This window comes from Triturus cristatus, chromosome 11, assembly GCF_964204655.1.
Source record: "Triturus cristatus chromosome 11, aTriCri1.1, whole genome shotgun sequence".
Lineage (NCBI taxonomy): Eukaryota > Metazoa > Chordata > Amphibia > Caudata > Salamandridae > Triturus > Triturus cristatus.
In genome coordinates this window covers 144,377,481-144,403,728 of record NC_140594.1, presented here as the reverse complement: position 1 = coordinate 144,403,728, position 26,248 = coordinate 144,377,481, and the positions used below count along the sequence as shown (strand labels likewise).

General features: G+C 51.3%; 1 protein-coding gene across 1 annotated transcript in view; it reads left to right on the top strand.

Moving 5' to 3' along the window:
• DNAH10 (dynein axonemal heavy chain 10) overlaps positions 1-26,248 on the top strand; it is a 1,995,301-nt gene that overhangs the window by 1,791,781 nt on the left and 177,272 nt on the right. The window contains exon 67 of the mRNA XM_085636177.1: positions 23,094-23,248. Within this exon, the coding sequence (XP_085492303.1) occupies positions 23,094-23,248 (155 nt within the window). The remainder of the gene's footprint in view (positions 1-23,093; positions 23,249-26,248) is intronic.

The following is a 26,248-nucleotide window of genomic DNA, read 5'->3' as shown; positions in this document are numbered from 1 at the left end:
AAGGGTCTCCTTGAACAATTCTGGCATCTCTTGTTGTTGGTTGTCCTTATCTCCCCTGCTATACCTGCCTTCATTACTTGTAAGGGGTCCCCCTTCTTAGAAGTTGTCAAGTCCTGACGGACAACACTACCGCGATGTGGTATGTCAACAAGCAGGGAGGAGTGGGGTCGCATTGTCTCTGCAGAGAAGCTCTGCGTCTCTGGTCCTGGGTTCAGGATCGTCAGATTTGTCTGATGGCAAATCATCTGGCGGGAGTTCTGAACGTGCGTGCAGACAGTCTCAGTCGGCAGTTTTCTGCCGACCACAAGTGGAGGCTCCATCCGGAGGTGGTTCGTCACGTCTTTCGGACGTGGGGAACTCCTCGGGTGTATCTGTTTGCCACTCACGAGAACGCTCACTGCCCGTCATTCTACAGTCTCCAGTATCCATTGCAGGGAGCTTTGGGGGACGCGTTTCAGTTGAGATGGGACTCGCATCTCCTTTACGCATTTCCTCCCATACCCTTGATTCCTCGGCTTCTGAGGAAGATTCGATAAGACCGGACCCAAGTCATATTGATCGCCCCGGATTGGCCAAGAAGGGTGTGGTATACAGATCTTCTCCACCTCTCCTCGTGCCCTCCGCTCCGTCTCCCTCTCAGGGCAGACCTCCTCTCACAGTCGCAGGGGCAGTTTCTCTCCCGTCTGAGGTGGTGGACGTGATTTTGTCTGCCAGGCGTCACCCCACCAAGTCTATATATTCCTATAGGTGGTCCAAATTTGTCCATTGGTGTGGGGAGAAGTCTATTGACCCTTTGAGGGCTCATTTATCCATCATCCTTCAGTTTGCTCTCTCTCTAGCTCAGCAGGGTTTTGCTGTAGCTACTGTGAAGGGTTATTTATCGTCTTTGTCGGCATTCCTTTGCTTGCCGGATCAGCCATCCTTGTTTAAATCACCTATTGTGTTACGGTTCATTAAGGGCCTTACCAACAAATATCCGCCCACTCTATTTATTGTGCCTCAATGTGACTTAAATCTTGTCTTAACTTACTTGATGGGTTCTCCCTTTGAACCGTTGCATAAGTGTCCCTTAAGGCTATTGTCTTTTAAAACAGTTTTTCTCATTGCCATTACCTCGGCAAGGAGGGTAAGTGAGCGTCAAGCTCTGTGTTCGAAACCCTCGTTCTTTACCATTCATGCTGAAAGAATGGTACTCCGGACCAGGGCTGCTTTTCTGCCTAAGGTGGTAACTCTTTTCCATCTGGGGCAGTCCATGACCCTTTCTACCTTCTATCCTCCCCCTCACCCTTCCAAGGAGGAGGAGCGGCTTCACCGCTTGGACCCTAAAAGGACAGTGAGTTTTTACCGCGATAGAACTAAAGACTTTTGAGTGGATGACCAGCTCTTCATGGGCTTCATTGGCTGCAGGAAAGGCAGAGCGGTGCACAAGCGCACTCTTTCCAGATGGATTATCTTGTGCATTAAGATCTGTTACTCTTTGGCCGGTAAGGAACCTCCATAGGGTATAAGGGCTCATTCTACCAGGGCAAAGTCTTCTACATCTGCCTTATCTAGAGGTGTTCCTGTGGAGGACATTTGTAGAGCGGCAACTTGGGCCTCCCTCCACACTTTCACGAAGCATTACTGCTTAGATACCGAGGTGAGGAGGGACGGACACTTTGCACGTTCTGTCCTTCAGGACTTTTTGGTATAGAAGGGTGGACACCCTCCTCCGGGAGTGGGGACTGCTGTGGAATCTATTCACAAGGTGAGAAATCCACTGGCAGATCCATCCATCAGAAGAACAAGGTACTTACCTTCGGTAACGCTTTTTCTGGTGGATACAGTATCTACCTGTGGATTCCTCACTGGCCCACCCGCCTCCCCGTTGTCCATCCTTCTATACCTACGATTCTATTAATGATGTTTCAAAATGTATTTGTTACTGTCAAAGGCATTGTGTTATTTCTTTTGCCTTTCTACTTATTCTCCACACTGTGTTGGTTGCTTTGCATAATATGTACTGTGTATAATGTGTATATATTGCTGTCAGTCCGTCCGTGTGCCTCGAAGGCACGGAAAAAAGGGGCGGAACTGACGTCATCACGCCGACGAGGTCTTCTTATGGAGCCGGTGACGTCAGCGGAGACGCGAACGGAGCCGTGTCTCTGTGACGTCGTCTTCGACCCCATCGGCGTGGACTGCTACAAAAGTTTCCGAACGTTGCTGGCGCAGGGGATATTCACAAGGTGAGGAATCCACAGGCAGATACTGTATCCACCAGAAAAAGCGTTACAGAAGTTAAGTAACTTGTTCTTCAGGCCCATTCAACGCCAGTGGGAGGCAGAGTTCGCCATCACCTGCTCCACTGGCGTACCATCACATCGGACAGGTGGGTGCTGCAAATCGTCCGAAGGGGCTACTACCTCCCCTTTGAGGCGACCCCTCCAGCCATGCCACCGCAGTGCCGCCGCATGTCGGGGGATCACTTGCAACTTCTGCAGGAGGAAGTTACGGCCCTCTTGGCCAAGGGATCATCGAAGGCGTTCCCGGCCCAGAAGTAGGTCGGGTTGTTATCGGGTTGTTATTCCCACTACTTTCTAGGGCAAAGGGGGCCTACGCCCTATCTTGGACCTCAGGAGCGTCAACACCTTCCTCCGAAAGGAGAAGTTCAAGATGCTCACCTTAGCTCAGGTTCTGGCTGCCCTAGACCTGGAGACTGGATGGTAGCGTTGGACTTGCAGGACGCTTATTTCCACATCCCCATCCTGCTGGCCCACCAGCGTTACCTGCGGTTCACGGTAGGCCACAAGCACTTTCAGTTTACCGTGCTCCCCTTCGGCCTCACCAGTGCCCCTCGGGTGTTCACGAAAGTGATAGCGGTGGTCGCAGCTCATCTGCGCAGATTAGGGGTTCCAGTCTTCCCCTATCTCGACAACTGGTTGTTGAAGGGGGGCTCGCCCCAGGCAGTCGTCTCCCACCTCCAGACTACGGCCGACCTCCTGCATTTGCTGGGGTTTTCCATCAACGTGCCGAAGTCGCATCTGAGTCCCTCCCAGAAGCTCCTTTTCATCGGCGCAGTTTCGGGTCTATCCTCCAGAACAGCGGATTCGGGATATTCAGGCTCTGATTCCGATCTTTCAGCCTTTATCCCGGGTTTCGGTCAGGTTGGTGCTGCGGCTACTAGGCCTGATGGCCTCCTGCATCCTGCTGGGGGGGCCACATGGGAGAGGCGGAGATCAGAGGCCTATGGTCTCCGGCGGAGTCCCGGCTCCATATCAACCTATTGGAGCTGCGGGCGATCCGACTTGCACTGAAGGCATTCCTTCCCTCTGTTCGGGGAAGTGTATTGCAGGTGTTCATGGACAACACCACCGCCATGTGGTATTGCAACAAACAGGGCGGGTGGGGTCGTGGACCCTTTGTCAGGAGGCTCTGCGCCTCTGAACATGGCTGAAACATCAGGGCATCACCCTGGTGTTTAACACCTGGCGGGCTCTCTGAACGCCAGGGTGTATGAACTCAGCCGCCGGTGCATGATGGATCACGAATGGCATCTGAACTCGGACGTGGCGCAAGGCCTCTTTCGGCAGTGGGGAGAGCCTTGGTTAGATCTATTTGCCACCGAAGAGAACGTGCAATGTCATCAGTTCTGCGCGTTGGAATTTCCAAGGCGGCACTGGCTCGGAGACGCTTTTCGTCGCGAGCGGACTTGCTGTCTGTTGTACGCCTTTCCACCTATACCACTTCTGCCCAGAGTGCAGAAGAAGATCAGGTGCGACCGGGCCCGAGTCATCCTTGTGACTCTGAATTGGGCACGAAGATACTGGTATCCCGAGCTACTCAGTCTATCGATCGATCCCCAGATTTGACTGCCTCTTCAGGGGGACCTTTTGTAACAGCAGCAGTGGACGGTCCTCCACCCGAACCTGTCCAGCCTCCTCCTCCATGCGTGGAGATTGAGCGGCGACAGTTGATGCCATTTGACTTGCCTCCTGAAGTCTGTAATGTTATTCTGGCAGCCAGGCGTCCCTCCACAAAATCGGTGTACTCCTGCAAGTGGAACAAATTTGTGGCATGGTGCACAGCAAAGGCTGTGGATCCCCTTTCCGCCCCTCTTTCTGAGGTTCTCCTCTTTCTTCTTTCCCTGGCCCAGCAGGGCTCTGCTCTGGGCACCCTCAAGGGATACCTTTCAGCTATTTCTGCTTTCTTACGGCTTCCTGATCAGCCTTCTCTTTTTAAATCCCCTGTTGTTTCTCGATTCTTAAAGGGCATTACTCACATGTTTCCTCCTGTCCCTTTCGTAATGCCTCAGTGGGATTTGAACCTAGTGTTGACCTATCTGATGTGCGCTCCCTTTGAGCCACTTCATAATTGTCCCCTTCGTCTTCTGACTCTTAAGACTGTCTCCTGGTTGCCATCACCTCTGCTAGAAGGGTGAGTGAGCTCCAGGCTCTATCTTCTAAGCCTCCTTTCCTTTCTGTCCATCCGGACAAGGTTCTTCTCAGGACTCGTCCTTCCTTTCTCCCTAAGGTGGTAACTGCTTTTCACATCGGCCAGTCTGTTATATTGCTCACCTTCTTTCTGCCTCCGCATCCCTCTAAAGAGGAAGAGAGGCTTCACCGCCTGGACCCAAAAGGTGCGCTCTCCTTCTATCTGGATCGCCCAAAACTGTTCCGGGTGGATGACCAACTCTTTGTTGGCTACGTGGGCGCTAAGAAGGGGTGGGCGGTGCACAAGCGAACCATCTCTCGGTGGGTCGTTTTGTGCATTAAGGCCTGTTATTCCTTAGCTAAGAAGGAACCTCCTGTGGGGCTGAGGGCCCATTCTACTCGGGCCACAGTGGCTACTACTGCCCTGGGACGGGGAGTCCCTTTGCAGGACATTTGTCAGGCAGCAACGTGGGCCTCGCTGCTCACGTTTGCCAAGCATTATTGCCTAGACAGCCAAGTCCGGAGAGACGGCTTCTTTGGCCGTTCCGTTCTCCAGGACTTCCTGGTGTGATCTTGGTTCGCAGACCCACCACCGGGGTTGGTATTGCTGGGGTATCTATTCTAAGGTGAGGAATCTAACTAACGTGTTTCTTTCAGATGAACAAGATACTTACCTTCAGTATTGATATATCTGGAAGAAACATTAGTTAGTTAGATTCCTCACCGCCCCACCCATCCTCCCCGTTCTGCGAACTGATATCTAGGGTTAAGGTCATCTCTTTCAGGGCCCTAGATTCATGGCACCAGTGTCGGTCTCTTGCATGGCTCTGCGTTCCTGGCGCGGAAAGCTATGTACAAGAACTGACGTCAGCGTGCGAGGGCGGCGTCTAAGTACTCCGACGACGTCATCCCGGCGATCACGACGTCGACGACGGACGCGGAGCCGCAGACGACGCCTAGCGACGCGCAAGGGTATTGCTGACGAAAAATCTTTCCGGATCTAGCCTGACGCCTGGGGATATTCTAAGGTGAGGAATCTAACTAACTAATGTTTCTTACAGATATATCGTTATCGTCCACTACTAGGGAGAGTCCAGTGCATAAAGCAGAAGATGCCTTTAATCCCCCTGGACATTACTATTCAGGTGCCTCATTTTTGCAGGGTAATAAGCCTAATGGCATCCTGCATTCTTCTGGTACATCTGGCAAAGCTGATAATTAGGTCACAGAAGTGCGCATTCAGTAGTCAGTAGTTACAATATCAGGGCGACTTTACAGATTGTCTGAAAGTCAAGGGGAATGTCTGCCACTATCTATTATATTGGACTCTGTGTTTCAAGTTACTAAAGGTCCGGGTTGTGTTGTTCTAGAATGTCCGGTCAAGTAACAACATGTACCTTAAGTAGTAGGTGGCATATACCAAGCAACCTAATGTGAGTGATCTTTGCTCAGTATTTGAGAGGCAGTAATAGCAACTTCTAGCCACAGATTCCTTACCTTAGAATTATCCCCAGGTGTCGGAATGGATCTGGAATTTTTTTAGTGAGCAGTAACCCTGCGCGCTGGTTGTTGGCGTTGTTTGGCTTCATGTGGCGTCGTTCACATTGTCTGCGCCCCAGTACGCTGATGTCAGTTCTTTTCTTTCTAGGCCAGTCAGCGCAGATCCAGAGACAAGCTACCCCCAGTCACTTTTGACTGACCTTTTGTCAAATATTTTTTTGAAAAATGTTCTCCTTGTGTGGCTGGTATGTCTGTGAGGAAGGCTGGTATTATACCCTGTGGTGCCTGTCACCTTGTCTGCCTCTGGCGCCTTGAGTGCGATCATGACGCCAGGACCTGAGTTGATTGATTTGTATCATATTGTTCAGAAAAGTCTATTGACCCATTAATCTGATAGAGACTACTAGCTGCAGATTCGTTAACGTAGAATTATCCCCAGGCGTGAGACTGGACCCGGAAAACTTTCTTCCCCAGCATCTCTGTGCGCGCGCCTCCGCGGGCGTGACGTCAGTGAGGTCACATAAGCCCCACCCCGGCGCGCTGACGTCAGTTTTCTTCTTTTCCGCGTTTTCAGGCCCCCCCTTTTTTTACGCTTTGCGTTTTCTGGTGAACAGTGTGCGAATGCCTTCGGGCTTCAAGACGTGCTCGTCTTGTGCGCTCCAGATGTCGGCGAAGGACCCATACCCCATCTGTATGTGGTGTTTGGGGGAGCACCACGACTCCACGGACTGCGAGGCTTGTCAGCAGATGAAGCTGAAGTCCCGGATGGAGCGCCGGATGAAACTCCTCTCGGCCCGCATGTCCTGGTCGGCGTCGTCGCCGCGTCCGTCCCCCGCGGAAGTCTTCAAGAACCGCCGCTTCCGTATCCGGCATCGTCCCTCTCCAAGGCCGCAAGGGCGTCGCCCACCTGTTGGTAAGTGTCGCAGTTTGTCCCCGAGGCCCGGTCCTCGGCCTGTGGGGGGCGCGGGTTCTCCACGGGTTGTGCGGCCCCGCATGTCGCCATCCTACCCGACATTCGTGGGGGCGACCAAAGCCCAGATGGAGGCCTATGCGGCGGCCTTGCAGGCCTCTTTGGCTCCTCCATCTTCTCTTCTTCTTCCTGGGACATCTGCGGATCCCTTGCTGTGCGGCTCCGGCAGGTTCGGCTCCAGGTTCTGGAGATGTGGTGCCATTGGGGTGCGGCCCTCTGGGGTTCCCTCCTTCGGACCACGGCACCTCTGCCTCGTCGCAAACCCCCACGGGGTCCCTGTGGTGTCGCGGGAGGTTGATGGGGCTCGAGGCTCGTCCTCGAGTCCCCCTCGGTCCTCTGGGCAGGCGGCGGCCTTGTCCGAGGCCGAACCGACGCCGCTCAGGTGCTGGCGGCTGCTGGCCCTTGCGGCGCCGCAGGGGCCCGCTAGGGGCCGGGGCGTGCCCCGGGCCCCCCTCATCTCTCCAAGCAGGCGGCTGCATCGTCGGAGGTCGAGTTGAGGTCTTTTCGGCTCCGACCCCGCCCTGTTCTCCCACAGCGCGCATCGTGGCAGAGGTCATTTCGGCGTCCCCTTCGGCGCCGGTCAACGTTGAACTGACGCCGGTGGCGGACTCTACGGCGCCTTGCCGGCATCGGGTCATTGATTCGTCTTTGGACGCTCCCTCTTCTCCAGAGGTTTGGCAATTGTTTGTTTCATCCTCTCCGGAGACGGGATGCCGCGTCGTGGCTTTTTCCCCGGAGTCTTCCAAGGATGGCTCTTCGCCGTCCCCGCGCCCGCAGTCTTCCCCGGAGGCGCCTCAGGTTCCCCACTCATCGGGCACCCTTCCCCCGTTCCGAGCTTGGCCTTTCCTTCCTCCGGTTGGGCTGGGAGATGGCCAGCTTAGCTTACAGCTGTCGCCCACGGAGGAATTGCTTTCCCCACCGCGTTGCCCTATGGAGGCGAGTGCTGCCTTCGCCCGGGCTGTCTCCACGGCTGCGGGAATCCTGCGCATTGGTGATCCGGCTCCCCATTTCCCCACAGATCATTTGCTGGAGGTTCTCCATCAGGGCTCTGGTGGATGGGAGCTGCTTCTTCCCTTCGAGGCTTCGCTCCATAATTCTCTCTTGGGGTCCTGGGGGTATCCTGCCACGGGGGACCCGGTGCCCCAGCCGCTTCTGCACCGCCACCGTCCTGCTCCGCATGATCCTGTCTGCCTTTCCTTCCACCCTTCTACTAGGGGCCCTCTTTTGCAGACCGCCATTCCCTCCTTGCCATCAGTGTTGTCTCCCCCGTCTCGGTAGGCCCAGTGATTGGATTCCTGTGGGCGAAACATCTTTGCCTCCTCCAGTGCTGCCTTGCGGGCACTTAACACACTTTGTGTCTTGGCCAGAGCCACTTCTTGCTTGTGGGATTCGGCAGAGTCCCTTCTGTCTAACGCTTCTCAGGAGGGTGCCTGCGCTGATCTGCGGCACCATGTGTTGGATGGCAGGGAGCTGTCGGTGCTTATTCTTTGATCGGCTCTGGACGTTTCTGAGGTGCTTGGTCGCACCATGGCTTCTTCAGTGGCCCTCCGTCGCCATGCTTGGCTGACGGATAATGTTTTCCCTGAGAACATTAGGAAGTGGCTGGTTGACCTTCCCTTCGATGGCGCTCTTTTGTTTCATGCCCCTGCGGATTCTGCCATTCAGAGGTTCCTTGCGGGGCTTCGTCCTCCTCCTCCTCAGTGACCTGGATGTCGGTATGTGTTCTGGGAGGTGTTCTCCCGTGGTTTCCAGGGGTCTAGTACCGAGTAGCCCCGGTTGTGTGTTCTGTGTGGTTGGTGTACCTTTAGGGTCCTTTTGTTGGCCCTTTGGTGCTGTTGGCTGCTGGTCCGGCTCTGTTGTGACTTGTGATTTTGGCTGTTGGTAAGCCCGGTATGCCCTGAGATTAGGCCTTCTGTGTCTTCTTTATTGGCTGATTGGTAAGCCATCTGCGGTTTCTCTGCAGGTCTTCTGTTTTGTCCTCTGCTGCGGAACTTTTTTCCTAAGAGGTGCTCCCATGTTCTTGGGACGTGACCTACCCTATGTGGGGTACTTGTAGCTATCACATAGCTCTGTCTTATGCTGGGAAGGTATGGTCGCCCCTTTCGGGCTCCTTGCTCTCCGTGTCGTCGCGGTATGTCGCTGGTGCGATCTTCTTGCCAACTGTCTTGGAGCAGCTTACGCTCAGTCTATCCTTCTCCTTGTCGCTCCGTCGCTAGGCCAGTCTGGCCTGTTGTCTGCGGCATCGTGTTCGATTCCGCACTTGTGTACTGTGTTTCGTCTTGGTCCTCTGTATGGTGTTCCAGAGGATTTGGCTTTCCTTGGCTTCTGTGTTCTTGTGGCCGACTTGGGTCCGTCCTCCGTCTCTCTCTCTTTCTTTTTTGCCGGGATTTTTCTCCCCCTTCTTTCGTGGGTCTCTGTGTGGGTTTCTGGGCCTTCCCCTCCTTTGGGGTGTGTCATGGCCCTCTGTGGCCTCTGCCTTTGGCTGGCATCTGACTTGTCCTGGGTGTGCTGTTCCGTGATGTTGCCTGCTATTGGCGGCGCATGCCCGTGCAGGCCTACTTGCTCTACTCCACCGTTGTGGTCTTGATGTGTTCCCTTATGCCCCTGCCTCTGGTTCCGCTGGGGCTTTGCGCAATGGTGCCTTTCTTCTTCCGCCTGTGCTGTTGGCGGTAGAGCCGTTGCGGTCTTGTCTGCTGCTTGTGGCCGAGGTGTGTTCGGCTCTTTTCTATCTCTGTGTATGTATTTCTTAAGGTGGGCCCTGCCTCTGGTTCTACCTCTTCTCCCTGGGTTCGAGGTGGTCCTTGTGTTTCTTGAGGCTTTTTGGGCGCTGTCTGCCCCTGCGGGGTGTTGGGCGGTTCTCCCTTGGTTGGGCTTAGGTTTTCCTGGCCTTTTCCTTCTTGTCCTTGTGCCATGTTCCCTACCGGGGCACTGGGTCTCTCCTGGCGGGGAGGTTTTCTCGCAGGCCCTACTCCCCTCTGGGTATGGCTAGGGTATCTATTCTACGTTAAGGAATCTGCGGCTAGTAGTCTTTATCAGATGTACAAGTTACTTACCTTCGGTAACGATGTATCTGGTAGAGACAATTCTAGCCGCAGATTCCTTCACGACCCGACCTTCCTCCCCGTTCTGCGAGGACCCTCAGTTTGGGTTTCTGCGCTTGCCTCCCTCTGGGTGGCTTGTCTTCTATAGGTGTCCTTTTGTTTTCTCCGGTCGGACTTCCCCTCCAGCTGGTTTCTCTCCTGTGTGGGTACCTGCTTTTGCTCTTTTCTCTTGTTGTTACAATTTCTGGTCCCCCTGCGGTCTTCTACTTTGGGGGTTCTTTTGCCTGTCCTTCAACCTCCTGCTTTTTTCTGGGGCTCTGGCCCTCCCTGACTGATTGGTCAGAGGTGTGGATTGCTGTTGCTCCTCTGTTCCGGGCTAGTGGCCCTTTGCTGTGTGGTCTGTGGTTGCAGACTCTCTCTTTCTCTTACAGCGCTTTCCTATGCTTGTGCCTCCAGACTGGCTGTCGCCTTGGTTTCCACAGTGGTTCCACGGGGTGGTACTTTGCGCTTTCCTGCGGTGGCTTTCCTGCTGTGGCTTTCTGGTGCTTCGGTGCTAACTAGTGCTATCGCCTTGGCTTGCACAGTTGCTCATCAGAGGTGCTCTGCTCTTTCCTTGCTTTGGCTTTCCTGTTGTGGCCTCCTGGCGCCTCGGTGCCAACTGGTGCTGTTCCTCACCTTTTGTCTCTCTCTTTTTGTTTCTCTGTTTTTTTTGCACACTGTTCCAATGCTCTCCTCAGTTTTGTTGTGATGGCTCCGCGTTGTGGCGCGGAAAAGTTCTCCGAAGCAAACTGACGTCAGCGCGCCGGGGTGGGGCTTATGTGACCTTGCTGACATCACGCCCGCGGAGGACGTCGGGGCGGAGTCGCGAGGTGCCGCCCCCCCAGCGCGCAGAGATGCTGGGCAAGAAGGTTTTCCAGGTCCAGTCTCACGCCTGGGGATAATTCTATGTTAAGGAATCTGCGGCTAGAATCGTCTCTACCAGATACATCATTACCGAAGGTAAGTAACTTGTACTTCTGCCTCCCTTTCTGATATTTTGCTTTCTATTCTTACCCTTGCCCAGCAGGGCACTGCTTCATTCTGAAGGGTTATCTCTCTGCTCTGCCTGCCATCTTGTGGCTGCCTCACCAAGATTTAAGTCCTCTATTGTAGATAGATTTTTGAAGGGCCTTGTACATATGTTCCTCCCTTCTCCTTCTATTATGCCTCTGTGGCACGTTAATTTGGTCCTCACATTCTTGTGTGCTGCTCCTGAGCCTCTTCACACTTGTCCCCTCCGTCTGTCAACGATTAAAACAGCCTTCCTCATGGCAATTACATCTGCCCGGAGGGTGAGCAAGCTGCAGGCTTAGTCATCCAAGCTTCCCTTTTTCTCGGTTTACCCTGCCAAACTGGTGCTTCACACTAGAATCTCTTTCTTGCCAAAAGTGGTCAAACCATTTCATGTGGACCAATCTGTCACCTTGCCCACATTCTATGCTCCTCCACATCCTTCAAATGAAGAGGAGCGACTCTGCCATCTGGACCCAAATAGAGCATTGTCATTCTACCTTGACCACAAACAGGGGTTTCGGGTGGACAACCAACTCTTCGTGGGGTATGTTGGTGCAAAGAAAGGGGCGGGGCAGAAGCTGACAATCTCTCGATGGTTCATACTCTTCATAAAGATCTGCTACGCACTGGCAATGAAGCAGCCTCCTGAAGGCTTATGAGCTTATTCCACCAGAGCTAAAGCTGCAACCACTGCGTTAGCGCGCAGAGTTCCGGTCCTGGGTATCTGTCAGGCAGCAACATGGGCATCCCCACACACATTTACCAAACATTATTGCTTGCACAATCAGTTCTGCAGGGACGAGTACTTGGCCTGTTCATTCGGCAGGACTTTCTAGTTTAAACTTGTACCCAGACCCTCCTAAGAGTGATGGTATTGCTTGAGTATCTATTCAAAGGTAAGGAATCCACAGCTAGAAGTCTCTATCAGATGAACAAGTTACTTACTGTCGGTAGCGCTTTATCTGGTAGAGACTTCATCTAGCTGCAGATTCCTTACCAACCCACCCATCCTCCCCACTCTACGGACAGATTTCTACAGTCAGAACTGATCCCTTTCAGGGCTCTAATTTGGACACACCAGTGTCAGAGCACTTCAAGGCTCCACGCTTCTGGCATGGTACGTTGTGAAAAAGTAACTGACATCTGCGTGCCTGGGTGGCACCTATATGCGTACTGCAACTTTACTCCAGTGTGGGCAATGATGGACGTGGAGCAGATTGGTGCCACCTACCAGAACGCAGGGGTACTGCTTGAAAAACCTTCTGGAACCAGTCTGACGCCTGGGAAATTCAAAGTTAAGGAATTTGCGGCTAGATATAGTCTCTACCAGATAAGGCATTACCGAAGGTAAGTAATTTGTTCTTTAGGTACTGACTCCAGCTCAGTGGATGGTGTAGGAGAGTAGGGTCTGCAATCCTATGATCACCCAGATTTTTTGCTTTTGCTTCATTGGTTTACGACTTTCCCTGGCTGTGGGCCTGCCAATCAGACCCACAGCCTAGCTGTTCTCTCTCGAAATTAATACACATGTACATTAGGTGCATCCACTAATTGGAACTGGGCCGCCTTGTCAGTCCCTGTCTCAGCATACCACAGGTATCCAGGGCATCGGTGTACCCAGGGCCTACCAGGGGCTGCAGCATGTATTATGCCACCCCTGGATGGCCGCCCAAATTTGACACAACTGGCTGCACGACAGCTGGGGCAAGGTGGTGTAATCACCCGTTGCTGTAGGTGTAGTATTCCTATACCTAACCCTAAAATGGACACATGGATTCCTATCAGTCACTCCTATGGCAGGCCTTATCAATCCTGAAGGCAGAGTGCTGGGGATCATGTGGGACGGTGCTCTGGCGCGAGCTGAGCCCGTCGACGGCTTGCGGAACCAAGTCCTAAATAGCCGTTCCATGGTGACGCGGGCCAACTACCTTAAAATGCATTATAATCCTTGCGGTTATTTGCTAACTTTGGCATCGTATCACCTACACATGTCGAGTAAGGTGTCATACGAATTGGAATACGAACCCCTCGCCAGTTCTGGCGACGGGGTTAGCATTCCACCCTTCTAGAGGGGCACGACATGGAAGTAACCTTGAACCCCGGTTAAAGTTGACTCAAGCCTCAGCATCACAAAATGGATGCTGCCACCAGACACAAGTCTGACCTCCTGCTGCTGGGAGACCTTCCAGCGAAGGGGGCTTGGACAAAGGGTTTCCTGTCGAGGGCGGTGTTAGCACCATCCCAGACAGGGATTGTGTATCCCAGGTAGGCAGGGCTGAAAGGAAGGTGATTGCAAGTGGCACCCCGGTGCTCACTGTGCATAGCCCGGCTCAAACCAGTTTCGGGGGCACACCAGCCCCTGAGCTGGGGCGAAACCGGACAAAGGATAGGGGTGTAACCACCCCCCTCCTGGTCCCACCCATAGGTAGGACCTAGTCACAGGCCAGCCCCTTTTTCCTAGAATAAAGGTGGGAGCGGGTCCCCTTCCCAAATTGGATAATTCTGAATCTTGAACTACTTTCCACGAAAGGAACTCTTGACTTTTCTGAAGACTCTCCCTTGTGGCTAAGGAGTAGCCACCCTGCACCAGCAGGCACCAACTAAGCGCTTGCGGTTTGCTGTACGTCTCTCCCACGGATCAAGACTGCCCAGCTCGACGAGACCCGGGTTCCCTGCCATCTCTGACCTCTACCTACATCGTCAGCCCAGCTGAGATTCGTAGGTGTGACGAGACCTGCGGGACCGGCCATCTTCAGAACCTGCACGACGCTTATCTAACACGCCCACCGAGGGACCCTCGAGTGAGTGTACCTAGGGTTTGAGAAGCCCTAACCCTGAGCGGCTCCAGCACCGAAGTCCGCCTCCCCAGCATCCACGAGATCTGCGTGGGGGCCCTTCTGCTCCTTGCTGTTCACCGCGTTGTCCGACCACTCGCCGACCGGCTTGTGGCCCTCTTCACGACGCACCACGATAGATTGTTTTCATCACTGGTCTGGTTGCTCCAGACTGGCCCTTGCTCCCCTTCAACAGAGGAGTACCTCGGACCCTCCTGGTCCACTCCAGACGCCATCTTGACTCTACCGCGTGGGTTGCCACTGCCAAGACCTGCTGCCCCACTCCTGGGCCCAGCATCATAGACAGCAGACACCTTCGTGGGACAGCTCGCCCTCCATCCTGGTCGCCGCCGCGCCTCCTGGTCCGAGGAACAGCCGAGTCCGACGTCATCCACTCACCTGGTCGAGGTGACTTCAGCCGGTACCTTCCTGGTACCCGCACGATCGCTGGCTAGCGGTTGAGAACTGAGTCCCCTCTGCTTTCAGGTTTCCTTCAACACCGATCCAGGCTTGGATCTCGCTGAAACATCGACACTGGTCGCCTGCCAGCAACTTCTTCTTTCAGGCTCCTGAGACTACAACGAGGACTCCCGACATCTTGCCGAACCTCACGCAGCCGCAGCCTCTGGGCTAGGTAACTCGAGCATTTCGGTGCTCCATCGCAGGTTCGCTCTACAAGTGTCCAGTTCCTTTTTCGTTTAGTCCCACTGATCGGATCACTCCGGAATCAGTAACTCCAGACTCTAACCACCCGCATTTCACTGTTAGCGTAGATGGTTTCTCGTGCCCTTCGGGCATTTGTGTAAATTGTGCAACTGAAGTATTTTCCAAGAGTTTTGTAGTGTGCTTAGCTCCCTGACTCATAAAGAGCCAGGGTAGTCTTGTTATAAATAAATATCTTTTATTTTCATAACAACTTGTGTGGTGTCCTTTCACTTGACGTTCAAGGGGTATATGTGATGGTAAACAGCTGGCTTAACACGCCCTCTAGAGTTTAGCCTAAAGACTGCTCGTATCCACGCTACTAGGATAGCTGGTCTAAAAGGTTGACTTACAACCAATCATCAATAAGGGTCGTTTGGAATGATACACAGTGATCACTAGAATAGTGAGCACTACATATCAGGCCAACTTCTCACATTGGTGAGCAGCGGTTGGGATTTGAGCTTGCTGTTGTTTTACCACACACGTATCCTAAGAATATCAAAGTGAAAGATCGCATAAGTACCCAGGTACATATAACTTAACTTAGAATACTCCGAGTTCTACTGAACCAGCTGTTGTAGCGTAACAGGGCTTAGCACACCCTGACTACAACTCTTAGCAAGGTATCAGTAGGTAAACAAATAGTGTAGGTAGGTGCATCACTTACACCTCACTAGAAGCATGTCGGTCCACGGAGAGTCTGCGGAGACTCCCTTAGTGGTCAGTGACCCTCCACAGGTCATGTCACGATATGCAGCTCTTAGCTTCAAGGAGATGAGACAACTGTGTGCCTCCAGGAAGCTAAACCAGGGTTCTAACCCTACCATCGCATTTCTGATAGGTCTCTTAGAGACGTACGATGCCAGGAGGTCCTCTAACACAGGTCCCCCCGATGCTGATGGGAACATGCCTCCCTTAGAGGGAACCCTTGGTGACCCAGACCTCGACCTCCATACAGAGGAGGAAGACGAGGAGGAGTTATCAGGAGACGAGGCAAACAAAGGTCCAGTGGTAGTCGGTAGGCTTACGAGGACCAACTTAAGCAGGCATGAGAGTGGAACTGGGGGAGCCCCGGGCCCACGCTCAAGCAGGCCTAACCTTGGGAACGGACGAGCTAGGTCTCTCTCCAGAGGCTCTAACAGATCTGTTCGAACACATGTCTCTCAGGCATCTTCTCAGAGAGGAATGACGTCCCCTCAGAGAAGGGAGCATGAAGCGAAGATGAGGGAAGTCAATCTGAGGATCGAGCGGGAAGAACTTGCCCTCGCCAAAGAAAGACTTGCCTTAGCCCGAGAGCAGAAATTAAGTGGGTTAGATCCCACTGGTGGCAGCATTCTCCTTAGAGAGAAAGACAGGGGTATAGACACTAGACACCTGAGTAAAATAGTGCCCCCCTTTAAGCAAGGGGACGACATCCACAAGTGGATAACTGCTTTGGAGAGGGCCTGCACTGTCCAGTGCGTCCCCCAAAGTCAGTGGGCAGCTATACTGTGGCTCTCCTTTGAAGGTAAAGGGCGAGACAAGCTCCTCACTACTAGAGCTGAGGATGCAAACAACTACCAAGTCCTGAAGAATACACTGATTGATGGGTTTGGCTTAACCACGGAACAGTACAGGTTGCTGTTCAGGGACACCCAGAAAATCCTGTCTCAGGATTGGACTGACTTTGTCGATTGTGCCACTAAGGCTTTGGAGGGCCGGTTGCTGGGTAGCAAGGTTACTGATTACAGAGGATTGTACAATCTTATCATGAGAGAACAGATTTTAAACAACTGTCAGAACCAATTGTTGCATCAGCACCTTGTCGACTCGGATCTGACCTCTCCCCAAGAATTGGGAAAGAAGGCAGACAGATGGGTCAGAACAAGGGTCAAGCAGAACCAGACTCAGAACCAGGGTGGTCAGAAGAAAGCAGACCAGAAGGGTAGTAACAAGAACGAACAAAATGACCAGAAGTCTTCGACAGGTCCCCAACAAACCAAAGAGGGTGGGGGTCAGGCTTCACAGAAGAAGAAGACTCAAGAAGGCCAGTCAAAAAGGTGGTGCCAATACTGTAAAAGTAAGACTCACTGGTTTAGTGAGTGCACCAAGAAAGGAGGGCAAACTCCTGCCACTGCAGCCCCTAAGGCACCTGCACCCCCTAGTACAGTCAGCAGTGGTAGTGCGCCTCCCAAGGCATTAGTTGGGTTAACCTTGGGAACCGAGGGGAGTGACGACTTAGTCAGCACGCTCACTCAGGCCGTCCTTGTCTGTACAGGGGATATGGATATGTCCCCTGATGCCAGTCCCAATACTTTGGGCAAATACAGACAGACACCTTTGATCAATGGAAAAGTGGCTCAGGCCTACAGGGACACTTGTGCCAGTGTCACCATGGTGACGCCTAACTTTGTGGACCCTGGACAGATCATGCTAGGTACCGATTACCTAGTGACCAATGCCAGCAACGTCACTACCAATCACAGTATGGCAGTTGTTGATTTCTCCTGGGGAGGGGTAAGTGGCCCGAAAAAGGTTGTGGTTAGTTCAGACCTCCCCGTAGAATGTCTGTTGGGCAATGATTTGGAAACGTCACAATGGTCAGAAGTGGAGCAGAGGACTCACATGGAAATGTTAGGCTTGCCAGCACATGTCCTTGCTGTGACCAGGTCACAGGCCAAAAGATGCCCCACTGAACAGGTGCTGGATCCTGGAAGAACGGACCAGACACCTTCCAAGAAAAGGAGCAGTAAGGGTAAGGCTTCGCCTTCCCCCTTGCCCCAGGTCGTGGATCAGGTCTCTGAGGAGGCTGACCTTAAAGAACTGAGGGAAACTGAGCCGAAAGAGCTTGAACCTGGTCAGGTTGAGTTTCTGGGCTCAGGGGGACCCTCCAGGGAAGACCTGGGGAAGGCACAGTTAGACTGCCCCTCACTTGAACCCCTCAGACAGCAGGCTGCTGCTGAGGCTGCAGGGAACGCCACAGGTACCCACAAAGTGTACTGGGACGATGGACTCCTGTACTCCGAGGCAAGAGACCCCAAACCTGGCGCGACCAGGAGGCTGGTCATCCCCTTGTCTCTGAGAGGTTTCCTTCTTACCTTGGCCCACGAGATTCCCCTTGCAGGTCACTTAGGCCAGAATAAGACTTGGGACAGAATTGTTCCACACTTTCACTGGCCCCACATGTCCGAAGATACGAAGGAGTTTTGCCGCTCCTGTGTCACTTGCCAAGCCAGTGGTAAGTCAGGTGGCACGACAAAGGCCCCCCTCATACCACTACCGGTGGTGGGGGTACCCTTTGAACGAGTGGGGATCGACATTGTCGGACCAATGGAACCCCAGACAGCATCAGGGCACAAGTTTATACTGGTGGTGGACCACCACGCCACCAGGTATCCTGAAGCTATTCCCCTTAGGACCACTACAGCACCTGTGGTGGCACGGGCCCTAGTTGGAGTGTTCTCCAGAGTGGGCTTCCCTAAGGAGGTTGTCTCAGACAGAGGTGCAAACTTCATGTCGGGATATCTGACTGCAATGTGGAAGGAGTGCGGTGTCAACTACAAGTTCACCACACCCTATCACCCGCAATGCAATGGGCTTGTTGAGAGATTCAACAGGACCCTAAAAGGGATGATTCACGGACTACCTGAAAAGCTTCGGCAGAGATGGGATGTCCTGATACCCTGCCTCTTGTTCGCCTACAGAGAGGTCCCGCAGAAGGGGGTTGGCTAAAGCCCTTTTGAGCTTCTGTTCGGACATCCTGTAAGGGGACCCCTTTGTTTGGTAAAGGAAGGATGGGAGAGACCTCTCAGAAAGCCGGCATCAAACATTGTGGACTATGTGCTCGGCCTCCGCTTGCGGATGGCGGAGTACATGGAAAAGGCATCTAAAAACCTTGAGGCGAGCCAAGAATTACAGAAAGCTTGGCATGACCAAAAGGCTGTCCTGACTGTGTACCAGCCTGGACAGAAGGTGTGGGTGCTGGAGCCAGTGGCCCCAGCAGCACTCAAAGACAAATGGTCTGGGCCCTACACGATCATTGAGCAAAAGGGAGAGGTCACCTACTTGGTAGACCTGGGAACTCCCCGGAGCCCCCACCGGGTGCTCCATGTAAACAGGCTCAAGGCATATGTCGACAGGGAGGGCATGGGCTTGCTCATGGCCACAGATGAGGGACAGGAGGAGGAGAGTGACCCTCTCCCGGACCTGCTCTCTCAGAACCCTGACGATGGGTCAGTAGATGGTGTTGTCTTTTGCGGCAGCCTCTCTGGACATCAACAAAAGGATTGTAAACAGGTTCTTCAATCCTTTCGACATATGTTCTCTCTGACACCCAGTCAGACCAATTGGTGTACCCATGAGGTCGACACTGGGGACAGTCTGCCCGTAAAGAGTAAAATCTATCGACAGCCTGATCATGTCAGAGACTGCATCAAGACAGAGGTGCAGAAAATGTTGGAGCTGGGAGTCATTGAGCCCTCGGACAGCCCCTGGGCTAGTCCCGTAGTTCTCGTGCCGAAACCTCACACCCAGGGCGGTAAGAAAGAGATGAGGTTTTGCGTGGACTACAGAGGTCTCAATGCAGTCACTAAGACTGACGCCCACCCAATACCAAGAGCAGACGAACTTATAGACCGGTTGGCTTCGGCCAACTACTTAAGTACGTTTGACCTGACAGCTGGGTATTGGCAAATCAGGTTAGCTGAGGAGGCCAAACCCAAAACAGCATTTTCTACCCCGGGTGGGCATTATCAGTTCGTGGTAATGCCCTTTGGTTTGAAAAATGCACCTGCCACCTTCCAAAGGCTGGTGAATCGAGTTCTCACTGGGTTGGACGACTTCTGTGCGGCGTATCTGGACGATATCGCTGTCTTTAGCTCCACCTGGGAGGATCACCTGGTCCACCTGAGGAAAGTGTTAGAGGCCCTGCAAAAGGCAGGCCTCACTATCAAGGCCACTAAGTGCCAGATAGGGCAGACACAGGTTGTATACCTGGGCCACCTTGTAGGTGGAGGCCAGGTTCAGCCGTTGGAGAGCAAAATACAGGCCATACAGGACTGGGCTCCTCCAACCACCCAGACTCAGGTTCGAGCTTTCTTGGGCCTGACTGGTTATTACCGGAAATTTGTCAGAAATTATGGATCCATTGTGACCCCGCTAAACGATCTGACAAGTAAAAAGATGCCAAAAAAAGTTCAGTGGACAGCAAGCTGTCAGAAGGCATTCGATGACCTAAAGCAGGCCATGTGCACAGCACCTATCCTAAAGAGTCCAGACTACTCCAAACCATTCATTGTCCAAACAGACGCTTCGGAGTTGGGTGTGGGAGCTGTTCTATCTCAACTGAATTTTGATGGTCATGACCAGCCCATAGCTTTTATTAGCAGGAGGCTGACCCCCAGAGAGAAGAATTGGTCAGCTATTGAGAGGGAGGCCTTTGCTGTGGTTTGGGCCCTGAAGAAGTTGAGGCCATACTTGTTTGGCACTCACTTCAAGATTCAGACCGACCATAAGCCCCTCTTGTGGCTAAATCAAATGAAGGGTGAAAACCCCAAACTACTTAGGTGGTCCATTTCCCTACAGGGGATGGACTTCACAGTGTAGCATAGACCTGGCACTGATCATGGCAATGCAGATGGGCTCTCCAGGTATTTCCACTTAGAGCAAGAAGACTCACCTGGTCAAGGTTAGCTTATTGTCCCAAAGATTGGGGGGGGGGGGTCATGTAGGAGAGTAGGGTCTGCAATCCTATGATCACCCAGATTTTTTGCTTTTGCTTCATTGGTTTACTACTTTCCCTGGCTGTGGGCCTGCCAATCAGACCCACAGCCTAGCTGTTCTCTCTCGAAATTAATACACATGTACATTAGGTGCATCCACTAATTGGAACTGGGCCGCCTTGTCAGTCCCTGTCTCAGCATACCACAGGTATCCAGGGCATCGGTGTACCCAGGGCCTACCAGGGGCTGCAGCATGTATTATGCCACCCCTGGATGGCCGCCCAAATTTGACACAACTGGCTGCACGATAGCTGGGGCAAGGTGGTGTAATCACCCGTTGCTGTAGGTGTAGTATTCCTATACCTAACCCTAAAATGGACACATGGATTCCTATCAGTCACTCCTATGGCAGGCCTTATCAATCCTGAAGGCAGAGTGCTGGGGATCATGTGGGACGGTGCTCTGGCGCGAGCTGAGCCCGTCGACGGCTTGCGGAACCAAGTCCTAAATAGCCGTTCCATGGTGACGCGGGCCAACTACCTTAAAATGCATTATAATCCTTGCGGTTATTTGCTAACTTTGGCATCGCATCACCTACACATGTCGAGTAAGGTGTCATACGAATTGGAATACGAACCCCTCGCCAGTTCTGGCGACGGGGTTAGCATTCCACCCTTCTAGAGGGGCACGACATGGAAGTAACCTTGAACCCCGGTTAAAGTTGATTCAAGCCTCAGCATCACAAAATGGATGCTGCCACCAGACACAAGTCTGACCTCCTGCTGCTGGGAGACCTTCCAGCGAAGGGGGCTTGGACAAAGGGTTTCCTGTCGAGGGCGGTGTTAGCACCATCCCAGACAGGGTTTGTGTATCCCAGGTAGGCAGGGCTGAAAGGAAGGTGATTGCAAGTGGCACCCCGGTGCTCACTGTGCATAGCCCGGCTCAAACCAGTTTCGGGGGCACACCAGCCCCTGAGCTGGGGCGAAGCCGGACAAAGGATAGGGGTGTAACCACCCCCCTCCTGGTCCCACCCATAGGTAGGACCTAGTCACAGGCCAGCCCCTTTTTCCTAGAATAAAGGTGGGAGCGGGTCCCCTTCCCAAATTGGATAATTCTGAATCTTGAACTACTTTCCACGAAAGGAACTCTTGACTTTTCTGAAGACTCTCCCTTGTGGCTAAGGAGTAGCCACCCTGCACCAGCAGGCACCAACTAAGCGCTTGCGGTTTGCTGTACGTCTCTCCCACGGATCAAGACTGCCCAGCTCGACGAGACCCGGGTTCCCTGCCATCTCTGACCTCTACCTACATCGTCAGCCCAGCTGAGATTCGTAGGTGTGACGAGACTTGCGGGACCGGCCATCTTCAGAACCTGCACGACGCTTATCTAACACGCCCACCGAGGGACCCTCGAGTGAGTGTACCTAGGGTTTGAGAAGCCCTAACCCTGAGCGGCTCCAGCACCGAAGTCCGCCTCCCCAGCATCCACGAGATCTGCGTGGGGGCCCTTCTGCTCCTTGCTGTTCACCGCGTTGTCCGACCACTCGCCGACTGGCTTGTGGCCCTCTTCACGACGCACCACGATAGATTGTTTTCATCACTGGTCTGGTTGCTCCAGACTGGCCCTTGCTCCCCTTCAACAGAGGAGTACCTCGGACCCTCCTGGTCCACTCCAGACGCCATCTTGACTCCACCGCGTGGGTTGCCACTGCCAAGACCTGCTGCCCCACTCCTGGGCCCAGCATCATCGACAGCAGACACCTTCGTGGGACAGCTCGCCCTCCATCCTGGTCGCCGCCGCGCCTCCTGGTCCGAGGAACAGCCGAGTCCGACGTCATCCACTCACCTGGTTGAGGTGACTTCAGCCGGTACCTTCCTGGTACCCGCACGATCGCTGGCTAGCGGTTGAGAACTGAGTCCCCTCTGCTTTCAGGTTTCCTTCAACACCGATCCAGGCTTGGATCTCGCTGAAACATCGACACTGGTCGCCTGCCAGCAACTTCTTCTTTCAGGCTCCTGAGACTACAACGAGGACTCCCGACATCTTGCCGAACCTCACGCAGCCGCAGCCTCTGGGCTAGGTAACTCGAGCATTTCGGTGCTCCATCGCAGGTTCGCTCTACAAGTGTCCAGTTCCTTTTTCGTTTAGTCCCACTGATCGGATCACTCCGGAATCAGTAACTCCAGACTCTAACCACCCGCATTTCACTGTTAGCGTAGATGGTTTCTCGTGCCCTTCGGGCATTTGTGTAAATTGTGCAACTGAAGTATTTTCCAAGAGTTTTGTAGTGTGCTTAGCTCCCTGACTCATAAAGAGCCAGGGTAGTCTTGTTATAAATAAATATCTTTTATTTTCATAACAACTTGTGTGGTGTCCTTTCACTTGACGTTCAAGGGGTATATGTGATGGTAAACAGCTGGCTTAACACGCCCTCTAGAGTTTAGCCTAAAGACTGCTCGTATCCACGCTACTAGGATAGCTGGTCTAAAAGGTTGACTTACAACCAATCATCAATAAGGGTCGTTTGGAATGATACACAGTGATCACTAGAATAGTGAGCACTACATATCAGGCCAACTTCTCACAGATGGGGCTTAATAAACTCCGGTGATATCACATCTGGAGATGGACCCAGGTCTGGTGCGGCATGGCGCCACCTTGCAGCTGTGGAGAGTCACATCTTGGGAAACGTTTTCCAGACCAGTCAGGAGCTTGGAGAGGAGAATGCAGAAGAAGAGGAATCAGTGAGAAGAATATGTATTCATCAGAAATATTGTTACCAAAGGAAAGTAACAGTTTCTTCTGTTTTGTGTACTTGTGGATGTGGCAGCCTCTAACATGAGCTATATCTGTAATCAGTATTTTGCATTTGTGACTAGGAAATATTTCCTTGGAGAAGAGCAAATGGAAGAAACCTTGCCCTTGGCTCCATGATCAAGGCTGGGAGGACATCATCCGGCTGGCTGAACTCTTCCCAAAGTTGTTCGGGTCTCTTCCTGAAGATGTTGGAAAAAATGAACCAGAATGGAAAGCTGTACGTTTTAGACCATTTCACTTTACATCTAAAAATGTTTTTCTTGCAAATATTAAGCATTACATCAGTGACATAACAGGTTACATAAACAGTTTGGATGCCTTATTGGTCAAAAAATGTATACTGTATTGTATTCTGAGATTTCTATTCAAGCCAATGCTTAGTGATACATGAGAAATTCATTATATACTTTCTTTCAAACCTTTCTATTGTGGTGAGGATCACAGAATAAAAGGTTGCTATTTTGATTTTTGACAATTCTTTAATGTCTTCTTCAGGGCAAAATCATATTGTTTCGTGATTTGTAAAAGAACTGATACACAAAACAAGTGCACATTTGAGAAAAGTTACCACGTCAAGTTGTTTTGCTGAATCTGTGACTGACAGCACAGTTCCATTCAGAATTTAAAGTAGATTGCATGGCACAGTTGAATTATTCAAAAAAGGCATTCACTATACATAAATATGGAAAGCATTCTAAATTATCATGATACATGATATTTTTCCATAATATTTCTAAATTGCAGGATACATACACATAGACATTCACTGGTGGGTTTGAAAACAATAGTAGTTAATGGTTAGAGCTAACCCTAGACGCACTAGGGATCTTCAATCTATTACGGAGTAGCAATTTTTAAAAGGCATGTTTTTGGACATATACATCTTGCTGTAATCCACTAATTCATTCATAAATCCATTCATTGTCCTGTGGGTGTGTCTGTGTGTTTGTGTATATTCACCGAAAAAAAGTTAAAGTGTAATTATAGTTAGTTCTGGTAATATTATCTTACTTTAAGTGAAACATTTTTAGAAATTCATTGAAAAAAACAAAGGTTGAAGTAACATTATAGTTAGGTGAAAATGTCAGTTAAAAATACCATTTTGAACTGAAAATACTACTGAGCTAACGATAACTTGCACCTCCACTATGCACTGCTTATGACCTTCCATATTACATCACTCATGATTACATCATTGACGACATCTCAAATGACATCATAAGAAGTGCATGGCAGGGTGCAAGTTGTAGTTAGTTCACTAAATTGAACTGGTGAATTTAGTGTTTTCTTTTAGTTTAAAACTCCCAGATGTTCACTAGAAATGCCAAAGGTTAAAGTGATGTTGTAGTATATAATAATAATATTTTACATTTGAAAAAACTGAGAAATACACTGAAAAAAACAAAAAAAAGCAAGTTCAAATTAGCTCAGCGAATTATAAATAGTGTATTTTAGACTTTCTTTTAGTTTAAAATGTTACGTTTTAACTGACATTTGCTACTAATTATAACCTCTTTTTATTATATATATATTATCTACTGGCGGTCGCCAGTAGATAGCTATAGTTAGGACCGTGTTTCCATAGGAAATCCGCAACATTCTATTTTGAATAACTTTGGCGCCGATTGACGAATCCTCGCGAAATTTTCAAAATAGGTGGGGCGCTCCGCTCCACTCCTTCCCTGAAAGTCTCGGGGGGATTCGTCAAGCGGGGGCTGAGAAAAAGGGGGGGTCCCAAAACGCGTTTTCCCCATGCATTTTTCTATAGGACCTTTAGTCCAAGCTGCAGCCCGAACGGCTGAACAGAATTACTTGAAATTTGGCAGAGAGGTAGTCCTCAGGTCAGGGATGTGCCTTTTGCAGGTCTGGTGTAAATCTGTTCAGTATTTCCTGAGAAAATAGCATTTTAATCAATATATATATATCTATAGGCGCGCTCCGAGCGCGTACCGTAAGCTTACCGTACGCGCACGCTGCCGTGCGCGAGCGCGATTCTGATTGGTTGTTAGATCTTAGTAAACATTCGAATCGGTCGAAACCAGGAAGTGTCGGCCGCCATTTTGTTTCTCGCAGTCTGAGGGGGTGAAAAACAAAGGTGGATAACGTGAAAAGGGGGCAGGCTGGACAGTTCCTGACCCCCTAGCCTTGGTCAGGGGGTCCCAGAAGGACCCCCAAGGGCAAAAATGTATTTTAATTTTTTTACGAAAAATCGCGGAGTGCGCGTAGCGTACGCGCACGGCAGATACGGAAAAATTCCGCGAACTACGTAACGTGGGCGCGCGGTGCGCGAAGCGCACCGTGCGCGCACGGTACGCGCACGGTGAAAAAACTTTAAATAAATAAATATTAGCATTTAAAAAACCTTGCAAATTCACTTAAAAAACCATAGGTTTCACACATGTTATAGTTAGGTGGACATTTCACTCGTGAAAAACCAATGAAATTCCCCCGTTATAGTTAGTTCAGATAACTATAACTCGCGCGCCCGCAATCCACTGCTCATGACGTCACATATTAGATCACTCATGACATGGTCAGTGGCATCACTCATGACATCACTGATGACATCATCCTTTTGATAGAGTGGCGGTCGCGCGAGTTATAGTTATCTGAACTAACTATAACGGGGGAATTTCATTGGTTTTTCACGAGTGAAATTTCCACCTAACTATAACATGTGTGAAACCTATGGTTTTTTAAGTGAATATATATATAGATATATATATATATATGTATATATGTATATATAGATATATATATAGATATATATCTCGTTCTCCATGACTCCTCTCCACAGGAATACAAGATAACTATAACTTGCGCGCCCACAATAAACTGCTGATGACGTCACATATTACATCACTCATGACATGGTCAGTGACATCACTCATCACATCAATGATGACATCTGAAATGACACATTGTGGATTGCGGTCGCGCAAGTTATAGTTACCTGATCTAACTATAACGTGGAATTTCATTGGTTTTTTACGAGTGAAATGTACAGCTAACTATCGTGTGTGAAACCTATGGTTTTTTCAGTGAATTTGTACGGTTTTTTAAATGCTAAGTTATGTATTTATTTTTATTTTTTTCTGGTTTTTCACCGTGCGCGCGCGCTGTGGGCACTCGGTGCGCTTCGTGCACCGAGCGCCCACATTGCGCAGTTCATACCGTGCGCGCCTCGCCTTTTTTTACACAGTAACAATTTTTTTTT